General features: G+C 30.3%; 1 protein-coding gene across 3 annotated transcripts in view; it reads left to right on the top strand.

The window, feature by feature from the left end:
* The window catches only part of LOC119677417, a 40,558-nt gene that overhangs the window by 18,188 nt on the left and 9,343 nt on the right, over window positions 1-13,027 (top strand). The window contains exon 5 of one of the 3 annotated variants that reach the window (XM_038088755.1): window positions 727-1,016. In XM_038088755.1, coding sequence (XP_037944683.1) covers window positions 727-1,016 — 290 coding nt within the window. Of the gene's footprint in view, window positions 1-726; window positions 1,017-3,831; window positions 4,177-9,055; window positions 10,105-13,027 lie in introns of those variants that run through there. The other 2 variants (XM_038088754.1, XM_038088753.1) reach the window with 2 other exon arrangements.

Raw genomic sequence — 13,027 nt, 5'->3', positions numbered from 1 at the left:
AAGTAAGACATTTTTAACTTAAAAGTAACGTAAAGAGTTTTCAATGTTTCAGTCGATGATCTTTCAATAAGTTTTGGAGTGAATAGTAATATAAATACATATTTTAACAGTAGATTCTTAGGGTTTTGTGCAAGGTATTGCTGATATTTATATTGATATATATTTATATTGATATTAATTGTTCGAATCTGTGTATCTTCAAATGATTATATGCCCATCATGTCTGTGTTCACATAATCAAATATTTTAACCCATTGCTCAAGTTTTCTGTTCGATGTTAAAAAAAGGCTCTTTTCAATGCTAAGTACTATTTTAACTGACCGAATCATTGGAACTTTTGATTAAATATTGCTCCTCAGCCAGTCACTGGATACAGTGTACATGTAATATAACAACATTTGGCTTAATTTAAAAAAATTACCACTTTCTATATTCATCTTCAGTTTTCATGTGACATGTTCTATAGCTGGATTAATTTTTTCTTCTGTCAGATTTTTTTTTTTGTTAAAATTATTAATTAATTATCGTAATAGCATACTTGCTGTTATGGTATGAACACTCAGTGTCCCTGGTATCTCAAACCATGCGAAAAGTTTTTCATATTTGTAGTTTATATTGACTTGTTAATTTCCGTGAAAATTTTTCTGATAATCTTAGTTGTAAAGCAAATTTTTTTAAAAATAATCATTTGGTTTATGAAATATAATAATTTATTCCCTTTTGCAGACGTAAGGATAGCAGTGCTTTACAACGCTCAGCCAGCATCGATTCTTTTGCTGAAGTAGTTTGGAGTGATTCACCTAGGCCATCTTTAGACATACCGCGACCAGTTGCACCGTTCAGTAAACGACCTTCTGCAAGTAGCCTTTTCTCCAACAGCAGTATGGCATCACCCAGCGCACAGCTAAACGTCAATTACGGCAGCGGAGGGGATACCAGCACTGGAAACAGCAGACGAGAAAGTCTTCTGAGTCCATCAGCGACGCGTCGCAGCAAATTGACTAGAGTCATAAACGGTAAGTTGAACCATTTAGTAATTGGGGCGATAGTATGCACAATATAACAGAAAACAAAACACAGCAATTACATTTATTAAATGCAAAACAGAAAAGAAAGTTAAACGAAAGTGCTGCGCTAAAATCCAGCAACGTTTATGGCTTAAAAAATTGCTGCTGTCGCTTAAATGCAAACGCAAGCAGAATTTAAATTATTATTTGAATTATTTTATGCTTCGCTGCAGTTCAACCGAAGTTCTTACTCAATTCCAATTTTTGTGAACAAAAAAAACACAATTTAAAATATATAAAATAAATAAAATAAATAAAATTAATGATTTTATAACTTAAGAAGTTTAAAAGTTTTGCTACTGGCACACAACTATAAAATTAAGCACACAATAAACAAAACAACAAAACAACAAATCAAGAAACTTTTCCAATTCAAACATTGCGAAGGAGCCAAGACAACAAAATTGAGGCTTTGAGCGGTTGAGTTAATTGAATTAAAAGCAATAAGAAAACTGTATGCGCTCAGTAGAGTAAAATGTGGAGTGACATTTCACGATCCAAACACTTCTTCAGTTACTTCAGTAACTGCGGATACAACGTGCTGCCAACAACTAATGTGTATTGTGCGCTTTCTTATTGGAGTGGCAATTATTTACAAATCTTATCGGAATTATTACAAAAAATATAATTATTGGTGCGAAAAATAAAATGAAATGTGTGTGATACTGATAAAAATATTGCTAAATAGTTATTTTTGTTAAGAAGTTCGTTAAATTTTTTGGTTGAAATCAATAGGAAAAACTACAGAAACGTCGTTTAGACTAAAATTGTTGTTGGCTTAAGTTTGTGGTAATGTGATTACCTGTTTTAGTTGCGCGTGCGTGTGTGTTTGTAAGTTGTTGCTATACCTGTTCGATATGTTTGATCAAGAAAGAGCTCTTAGTTCCTGCTATCTCACTCACAAAAACAAATATACACTCTTTTTCTTGGAAAACGAGTGTAACGGCTAAAATGTGTGAGCGGTGTTAACGTATTTCTTATTTTTTTTTTTTTGTTTTCTGTGCTTATTTTGCAATAGTAGTTAATATGAAAAATGAACACATTAACAAATAAATCAACAAATTTGTGTAAAAATCTTTTGTTTATTGAACAAAATTCTAACATTGGCGCATAACCGATACTATAATAAATAACATTAAAACACCGTCAAAAGATAATTAAATGCAATGTACAGTGTGCACTCGATAGTTTGGATCATTATTCAATTAAATAATTAAATGGGGTGGAATGTATTTTAATTTAGAGTAAAACCAAGACGGTGCTATTGATGGCGATTTTAGAGTTTCAATTATTTTGGAACATAACTAAATTGATTTATTTTATTTTTATACGTAATGTTTTATTTAACAAATTTGTTGTCTCAACTTAATGTTGTAAAACATATAGAATATACTTGTTATGGATGAATATGAATATGAAAAAATTAAGTGATCTCAAAAATATTGTCCAATAGTACAATTGTTAATGAGTTACTGTTGTTTAACTAGAAGAAAAAGCTATGAAATTAAATATTCCTTTCAATGAATATTGCTGCAGTATTCACATAGAAATCAAATGGATACATATATAGACTTTTCCTTTAGTGAACTCATTGATGTGCCATGGAAATCTGTATATTAGTGTTAGCAAATCATGCTATAAGAGTAATTATTGATTTCAATTATTTCTGTTGCAATGGTGAAAGAAGACGAGAAAATAGCTTCATATCCGCTTTATCACTATACCGCGTCAAGTGAATTCTAGGGTCTCAATATCTTAAGAATCTTAGTTATTTGCGAGAACTCTTCTTGAAGAACGTCTTAGGCATCATTATAGGTTTTATATTCTGCAAAGTTTGTATAGTAAAAGAATGAGTCTACAGCTTTAAAAAATTGACTCGTATTATTAAAATAACCTAACCTTAGTAGAAAACAATAGATTTTAAGTTGATTCATCATCAATTTTAAAGCCAAAACAATTTAAAAATAGTTTATTCAAAAATTAAATTTATGAAAACTGGAATTGTAAATTAACATTTAATGAAATTGAATGATTCATTAAGTTTTTGGGTATTTATTTTAAAAAGAATTAACTGCAAACTATTGAGTTTATACTGTATATAATTTAGCTGCATTAAGATATTAAAAGTTTTATGTATTTCATATTCCAATTTATAACTAAATACAATACATGAAGCGCGTTTGTTTATTATTTTAATAAAAAAATTTTTCATCTTTTAGTGATTTTATTTCTTTTGTGAATTATACGCTTTGTGACCTTTACTTTAAGCATAGCTTAACTGAATGCACAGTGAAGTGTAAAACATTTACAACGAAAAATATATCAACACATTATAATTTAGGTTACAAAATTATGAAAAAAGTAATATAAATGTAATGTATTTCAATCGTTGTGCTTTAATATCTAAAATAAAGTTTTTATCTCAACTCTCAATGTATGTAGAAAAAAAATAAAATTTTAAAATATTTTTTTCGCACTTAACTGTGATACGATAAAAATACAATACGTGAATATATAATGTGTGAGTTTATTAGTGTTCTGGGAATTCAAAATATAAGAATTCGTATATAAGATTAAACACATCATTACCTTTAAAATAGACTAAAGTTAGTAATTGAGAAGCTTGTATGTCGTCAAGATCGCGATAGCATAAAAGTTAAAAGCTGTGCAAAATTATAGCGAAAGTAAAATTAAAACTTTTGCTTTTTTCTTAGTTTTCTTTCCTGTTATTGTCATTTTAAATTGTAAAAGATAAAAAGAAAAACTTTCATGTACATACAGTTATACCTACTAGTATAAATGTATATGTATGTATGTATGTATAAATGAACTCGTGTGAACAGACTTATAGTAACATTATGTCTGTCAATTACATCTTGCAACAAAAACTAGATTAAAAGATACTTTCGCAGCATTCAGCTTAATCAGTGTGACGTTGCAATGCTAACTGTCGCTTACAAAACAAACAACAATAAAACGCAGACCAAAACAAAAATAAAAACGACAGTAACAGTCGCTATCTCGTTTTCGCACAAACCGGCTGCCTATGCACTTTGCTAAATTTACTTTTCATAGCTTCATGTGATATTGTTGGAATGAAAATGAACAGGTAAGCTGGGTTTCTACAAATTTTAAAATTTTTTACAAATTTGGTTTTTAAGATTTTATTTCATTTGTCTATGGCTGACAAAGAAGCATAACTAAAAAATTTGAATTGTAAAATGTGAATTTTAGTTAAACTTTTACTTTGAATTTTGCTTTTTTCCGAAATGTTCAGGGTCACTGACAGATTAAAGTAGGATAATTAAATGCATGAGATCTGTCTAATTTAAAAAATTTTGAAACAATAGTTTATCAAACTCAACGATGATAGTAAATATTTGTATTAATTAAGTAAATAGAAACCAAATTAATATTTAACAAGTTAAGACGCGTTAAATATTACACATTAGGAATTGATAAAAAGTATTCAAGTTGTAGTGTAAAGACCGGGCGCCAGTTACGCTTGTGATGTGACTAACGTAACATGGTTTAATAAATAAAAATGATTCAATTTCGGCTACAACTATAATAATTAAAGTAAATTAATTTAATTTATTAAGTAATATTTACTTAATAAATTTTATTTTTTGTTAATCATTCTTACATTGCGTTCAAACAGAATAAATGATATTTGGAACAATGATAAAAGCTTACAGTTCTTGATGTAAAATCATATTAGATTTATTACAATTAAAACTCAAGAATACATTTATTCCTTAATGGTTTGTGTATAGAATAATTTAAGAAGAGGAGGAGATACTAACTATAATGATACTTCGATAAGTTGTAATACGTTAATCCCACATTGAACATTTGATATAAATTCTCTTTAAACGAATGGTTATAGATTATACACTAGAATTGAAAATTACTATAAAGAAAAAAATGTTACTTCATTACTTATTATCTATTGATCTATAAATATGTAATATTCATACTTACTTACTTACTTACTTAGTTGGCCATTATAGACGTGAGTCGTCCTTGGCCGTGTCGAGTAGCCTTCGCCAGTCAGCCCAATTATTTGCTTGCTGTCGCCACTTGGTAGTACCGAGCGCTTCAAATCGTTATTCTCTACCGCGTTTTCCACTTGCGGGTACCTAATCAAATATCTTTCTAGCCGGAGCAGTTTCTTCTATTCGCAAGACATGACCAAGCCAGCGAAGCCGCTGAATTTTTATGCGCTTAACAATGTCAAAGTCGCGGTATAGCTCATATATCTCATCGTTCAATCTAATTCGATACACGTCGCCAACCTATAAGGGACCATAGATCTTCCGAATAATTATTCTCTCGAATGCTTCTAACGCCTTCTCATCACTGTTGGTAATTGTTCAAGCATCTGCACTATACAGCAGTACAGGCATGATAAGAGATTTGTAGAGCGTGATTTTTGCTTGTCAAAAGAGGGCTTTATTTCTCTATTGCCTACTTAGCCCGAAGTAACATCTGTTGTAATACGCATACGTATATGTTTAATTTGAAATGATCGATTTTTTCTACTATTCTTCTCTTTGTTTAGAAAAACAAAACATATTGATATAAATTTAATAATAAATTGTAATTTAAATACCTCTTCCCATATTTTATATCCACGTCAAGTTGTTACTTTCGTTTTTATAGAATTTGGGCGCGACTGAGGAACATATTGCGCCTACATTGCACTTTATTTGACCTTTTGAGTGTGGGGCGTTAAATCGCTGTTTTTATTATCTGCGAAAACGTTCATTTAATAACTTATTGCGATATAAAGCAAATCACTGTTTCTAAATTTTATAACAAGCAATTTCCATTCCAACAAACTCACAAGAATGTAAGTAATAATAAAAAAACATGTAAATATATTGTAATACAAAATCCTTTTTTCGCCAAACTCATTTGCATAATTCAAATCCTTCTGTCAGTATTTCTTATTCAATTTTTTGTTGGCTGTTTTGCGCTAGAATTTCCTAAAATGAATACAAATCTGTTGGAATTACCAAGTAAATAAGTAAGTAAGTCGGTAAGTAAGTCACTTGGTTCTTGTCTTAAACTTAGTTCGGAATATTTTTTGTTTGTGCTCTCGTGTCTCTTCAGTCCACCACAAAGTCTTGTAAATGCAAACAATAAAATTTGCATATCTGATTAATATGAATATATTAGTTTTATTGTTCATGTTGTTGTTGTTGTTGTTGTTATTGCTATGTAGTAATTTCGCACAAAATCCAATAGAACCATTCATTGGCAGCATTGGAATTTACAAAGTCGAAAGCTTCGATTGTATGGCGGCCACCAAACACAAGCGCCACATGCCGCAAGACACCCCCTATTAGCAGTAGGTGATAATATGTCTATAAACGTAGAGGATAAATAAAATTTTATTCAAAAGAATCAAGCAGCGTAGGCAACGTTAGAGTTTGGGTGTAATTTGCATAGATTTTTCGTATCTTGGAGGAGGGGAATTTTTGGGCGAAAGTAATAAAATGGTGGTTTTGTTTGGGTATGTCCAAAGTTAGCTTTGGCAGTGATTTTTGTTGGTTTGTTACTTACGAGTTCAATTAACGTTTCCGTTGATGTGAGAAGAAAGCAAGCAATAAAATAAGAATCCCAACGCAATTGTATCAGTAATAAGATTTGCAAAATATGCTTAAATATTACTTGGACATGGTGACGGAGACGGAGACGGACGCGGATGCGGAGGCGTTTGCCGACAACATAAAAGTAACGAGACTGCAAATATGACTTCAATTTATTGTAAGTCTTAATATCTTTTAAAAAAAATAAGGAAATAACAATTAACTTTAATAAAATCAAATTTGTTAAAGGAGGTTGTCTCAACAGAAAAAAATATGAATAAATAAATTGCAATTATCTTCAACTGTGTAGGAATACAATCTTCAACTGTACATACAATATATCTCTGGTATAATTCCTAATTCAGTCAATTAAATGAATATATATGTATGGCTTATTAATTTTTTAATGAAAAGCCTTAGAATATATTTGCGTAAAATTTGTTAATATTATTATACGAGTGTCTTTAAAGTAAAAATTATAAGATATTATATTAAAACACGTATTAAGGTATGTTGTTTTATTAACCAATATTCAGATATTTTTCTTTGTATGTTACTTATGGCTTATATAAATATGGTACTTGCACTGATAGTAAAAAAAGAATAGTATCTTAGTTAGATCCATCGGCTGCTTTAGTCTATGAAAAACTACACCACGAAAATTCCGGCAAGAAAAAAACAAAATTCTAGTTAGGTCTGTTGTTTTATATACTTGTTGATTTCTGTCAACCTATAGATTGACAGAAATAGAGACATAAACTCCAGATTTTGGGGAGCATATTTGATTTTGCAATACAAATATTAATATATATAGGATAAGATGCAATAATTTCCTGTTGTAGTTGATGAAATGTAATACCTTAATTAAATATATAAGAATGCACAGCTTGTTATATCATAGAAATGGCGGAAAACACATTACTTTGTAAATTTATTAACGGCAACTATCAGAAATCCAGAGAAAAGGATAATCATAATGACTTACGAATAATAGATATTTGATAATAGACAACTGTAAAGAAAAACAAAAAATCGGTAAAAATATTATGAGTATTCTGCAGCAGGTATAAGTCTTTTATTGACAGAAACACTAAGAAAAGCTCTTCAAAGTGCCTTGGTACATCCGCACAAACGACATGCTAAGAGACCTTAGAATAGACCCGATCAAAAAATGCATAAGGGACAGAGCTCTGAAGTTATATACGAAAATTGACAGGCTATCCTACTTACCACTATCTACGCAGATCTTAGACCAATCACTGAATAATCATGTAGCTTATAAGGAATACATAAATTAGTCAATGAGATGGGTGGGACCCTGTAGAACCCCCAGCTATCAAAGAGTAAAAGTGCCCAGTTGTGCTGACTCGAAAAAAAGGATCAACATATTAAGAAAAATAGTAGAAATAAATTTCTTGTTACTAAGTTAAAATTTAATCTTGTCTTTTTTATCTCTATAATAGATGATAAATAATAAATTATTATTAGAGTATGAATTTTTGTATGATATACAAGGTGATTACGATAACCTATATCGACAAACCTATATAGGTTTGCAAATAAAACAACATATTGATTTTTAAGTTCCCTGGTTTTATTGCGGGAAGTTGTAGCCAACATAAGCAGTTTTCTATTTCATTTAAATTATAAAAAGTTGTAGTTCACTAAGAGCGAAATCTATATAATATCGAGTGTTATTACTTAATCATGATGGCTTAAGGCTGAATTAGTTGTCGTAGACATAGCGAACGTAGAAAACGTAAGCGACAGAATGCAATGATAAGTGATAACTTATGACATAAAATAAACATAAAATAACATAAAATAACCTTAAAGCACAAACTATTCAAATTTAAGAGATCACACAAGAAAAAAAGAAATTGCACAATGTCAGTATCAGCTCACGTTTTTCCCCATTTCCTTAATCGAGTTAACTAGTAACCGACACTGGGTGCCCATGTTAAGTTATTTGCCAAGTCGATACCAATTTCGTCTTGCATGGCTAGTTGTCGATCTTACCAAATTCTTTAATATAAATATTAAAATTTATATTTCTGCACTGACGTTCAGATTTTTTGGTTGTACTACAAATAAATAAATTATTTATTATATACAATTTGATGTGATTAATGAGAAATCACGAAACATAAATTAGTAATAAATTAATAATTATTGTTTTGTTCAAGTCCACTACATATATTTCTATATCAAATTAGACAAATTAATATATACTTCCATGTAGCTAGATATAACATATTTATATTTATTTAGAATAAAAGTAGTTTTTCCTCGTATGCGATCAGTAGAGTGGTGTTAAATGTCAGGGTTGTTATATTGTGTCAACAAAACTGATCAGTAAAATTTAGTGCTGGGTGCGTTCAGAAACAATATGAACATGAATTTATTGCTGACAAACACACATATGCATATGCAACAGAAGCGTAAACAACTTTGCTTGAACACATACATAATAAGCAAAGATTCTGTTTATGCGATGGAAATATGGCGTTGGATTGTTGTTTTGATTTAGGGGTTGAAGTAGATTTATTTCAGTTATTTTTGTGGATTCGTTGGAAGTGTTTGTTTATGTCCGCGATCGGTAAAATGCAGTGAAATCTGAGTCCGGAAAAGCCAAATTATTTATACCGGTTATAAAACGGGTTATTTAATTTTTTTATTTTATTGCGATAACAAAACTAATGCGATCATTAGAATGGAACGCCGGAAAGCAAATAATTCATATGCAAATCTTGTCACAAGTGAACAAACTGGCAACGCTTTACACAGATCCACCTCGATGCGCGCGTCTTTTCGTCTGCTGAAAGGAAAACTTAAAAATAATCCCGTAATTCAATCACCATTCAAACTTCAAGGAAACCTAAGCTTGCGTTCTAAAAAATTAATGAGTAAGGCTACAGCTGCTAAATTTCTCGATGACATGGAGGATACGGTCACAGTGATAACGCGCAAATTCAGTGATAAATTGCGTTATGATAAGCAAAATCTCAATAGCACTTACGATAATAACACAGAAATTGAGGAACTAATGTCTACCTTACCAGTCGGGCAAAGTGTGCCGCGTAAAGCCTGTAAAATACTGCAGATACCAGAAACCTATTGTTTAAAGTACTTGACCGAACAACAAATTTTACTCAACAACATCAAAGCAGCACAAGTGCCAACACTAACAAGAACGGCAGTAACACCACCATTAGCAAAAACATCAAATAAAATAGGAGCAACTCAAGAGTTCTACAGCGAAAACAAATTGTCAACAAAGGACGAAACTGCAAATGTGCAAATTACAAATTATGAACACCACACAAGGAGCAACAATGAAGCTTATGAAAACTTCACCAGAACAGCCTCCAGCGGAATTTATGGCACAACCCGTATGAAAACAGCAACCATAAAGAAGCCAACGCCATATCTTAACAGTAGTAGGTGTCAACATTGCTTTGTTAGATGTTTTGAATTAAGTGTCAGTTATGTGTGTAGAGTGTAGAGAGCAGTGTGTAGTGTGTTTGTGTATTATGTATTGTATATAGTTTGAAGTGTGTGGTAATTAAATTGTAGATTGTGTGAGTTACTAACTGCAAAAGATATGAACACGCATTTTTAAAGGATGTCACTACAGAATATCTTGATTAAAGTGACAGTAAAAATGGTATTTCTATTATATTCTATTCTGACATACTGAAATACCACTTTATGTTGAACTTCACTAAACAATATTACTCACAGAGATCATTTTGAAAAGTAGTGAATAGTAGAGTAAGGAGAAGCTCTTGATAGTTGCAGTCTCAAAAAATTACTTACGAATAATTAAGGACGTGTGCGAGTTAGGCTAAGTTACGTTCTAAATGAGGGAAATTCTAAGTTGTGCCGATAATGTAGTGATGTGTCGATACGTGCTGATAAATAGCTAAATGTGTGCAGTGCAAAAAATCCCAAAAAATCTCCCATTTGGTTTAGCATCAACTTAGCCTTACTCGCACACGTCCTAAATATAAGAAATACTTCCAAAATACTACTGATGATTACTATTTGGCAATATTCAAAACAGCTGTACGGTCAGCAAACATTTCAATTATTACAAAATAAAAAAATTTTGTTGTAATTCACTACAGTGAAAAAAAAAACTGTCTATTAAGGACGTGTGCGAGTAAAGCTAAGTTGCGTTCTAAATGAGGGAAATTCTAAATTGTGCAGATAATGTAGTGATGTGTCGATACGTGTTGATAAATGGCTAAATGTGTACAGTGCAAAAAATCTTGAAAAATCTCCCATTTGGTTTAGCATCAACTTAGCCTAACTCGCACACGTCCTAAAACTAGTTTATATTTCTTCAAACAATTTCTTTCTTCATAATTGACATTAATTTCTTATTAGACATAGGATTAATATATTTTTAAGACTAAAATGATTTCTATTCAATTTTATAACATTAAATGTTATTTCTAATTAAGAACTGTCTATCCTATATAAAGAAATCTATTTTGAATAGAAAACGATGTATCGATGAAGTTTTTATTTTTTTAACCAAGCGAATACCTGAGCCGATCATACAGCACTTTCGGGTATCGTCAAATATCTCCATCACTATTACTTTTTGAAAATATCTATGGGCTTAATAGTCCATATATAATTTTTAGACTGTCAGGAAGTGGAAATATCAGAGATTGAATAAAGCTAAATTTCTGTAATACTGGATTCAGACGAGAGTTTTGCTTGTATTTTAGCTGTCAAATATTTTTATTTTGCATTGAAAAAAAACAACAATTGACAGCTAAAATTACAAACAAAACTCTCGTCTGAATCCAGTATAACCCACGAATGCTCATTGACTGAATTAAACTAAAGTGAATGTTATTGATAAAGATAAAACTGTAGCTATTAGAGGTTTCGAAAAGTAGTGAACTACAACAACAAAAATTGTTTTATATTATTTTAATGAATTGAATTATTGTCTGAATATACAGCTGTTTCGAGTATTGCTAAATACTCGTCACCAGTGATCTTGGAAATATTTCTTGTGTTTAATTATTCTTAACTAATTTTTTGAGATTGCAAGTACTAGGGTTTGAACTTGTACTAAAATTATTTTACTTATCATTTTACTAAGTAATGGAACACGTCTGATTAATTCAATAATGTTTAAAATTATACAAAAATTTATATATTTAGTACTTTATGTAAATTTTTGTATAATTTTAAATATTATTGAATTAATCAGACATATTATATTACTTAGTAAAATGATAAGTTTTATGTATATTTATTTTATGAAATTTATGTTTCCGTGCTACAGATATTTCGGATCCCACTGATAGTACATTGTCTGCTATTAGCGTTTGGCTTCTCATTCAGCTTCTGAATAGTCCTCAAAGAGTCTTAGATTTGTAAAAAATGATTGGGTTTTTGGAATGATTTAGCTGCTTTCGCTATTGCTAGGGAGTATTGGTAGTCGTAATAACCTGACTTAACAAAGCTTCAAATTTGATCATCTAATAGGTGCTTGATAAAACATTAACTGATTTATATTATATTATTTTAAAAAGAGTAAATATTAAGCAATATGTTATATGTATTTATAAATTTTACAACTTTACCATAGAACAATTGAAATTTTTATATTTTTAGTTGTTCAAAAATTTTTCTTAAATACTTTTTATTTAGTAAATGAAGATAATCAATATTGTATAAATTGTAAGATAGTTCTTAGGATTTATAATTATGGGACAAATTTAAACGGCAAAGATATTTAAAACATTCAAAAATCCGTTTAAACAACTGTTGCTTACGTTAGGTAAAAGTTCTGCCCAATTATCAAAGGAGTTGTAAAGAACTTCCGTTCCTTGTCCATATTTAAGAAGCATCTTAATTCGATCTTAAATTTGTTGACAAAGATTAGTAAGCTATCTTCATTTTGCGTTTATATAAACTTGAAGTTGAAAATGCAGAAAATTTTTAAAACAAGTGATGCAAACATTCCTCTTCTTGCAATTTCCAAAAATTTCTGGATACATTAGACAATGTTCCATTCAAATTAAGAGCTCAATCTTATATCATAATATAGTATATTTAAAGCAATATATTTGTTATTATGTTGAAGCTATTTGAGCCAGTGCACTTGAGCACTTTTACTCTTTCTTACCTCGAGGTATTTTCAAAACCCCTTTTTACGCCTTGACTGGATAAATAATAGTTTATCAATTCATCAGACTAAGCAATAATTGATCTCAGATCTGCATACCTTCCCGAAGAGCCTGTAACCATTCTGAGATGTGATAACACGGTGTTGGTAAGTCTGTCAGTTTTTGCAAATAATTTCAGGGCTCTATCCTTTATGTATTTTTTGAT

This window comes from Teleopsis dalmanni, chromosome 2 (genome assembly GCF_002237135.1).
Source record: "Teleopsis dalmanni isolate 2A chromosome 2, ASM223713v2, whole genome shotgun sequence".
In the NCBI taxonomy this organism is placed as follows: Eukaryota; Metazoa; Arthropoda; class Insecta; order Diptera; family Diopsidae; genus Teleopsis; species Teleopsis dalmanni.
Note: the sequence above shows the minus strand (reverse complement) of the source record. Positions and strands in the feature narration are given on the sequence as shown.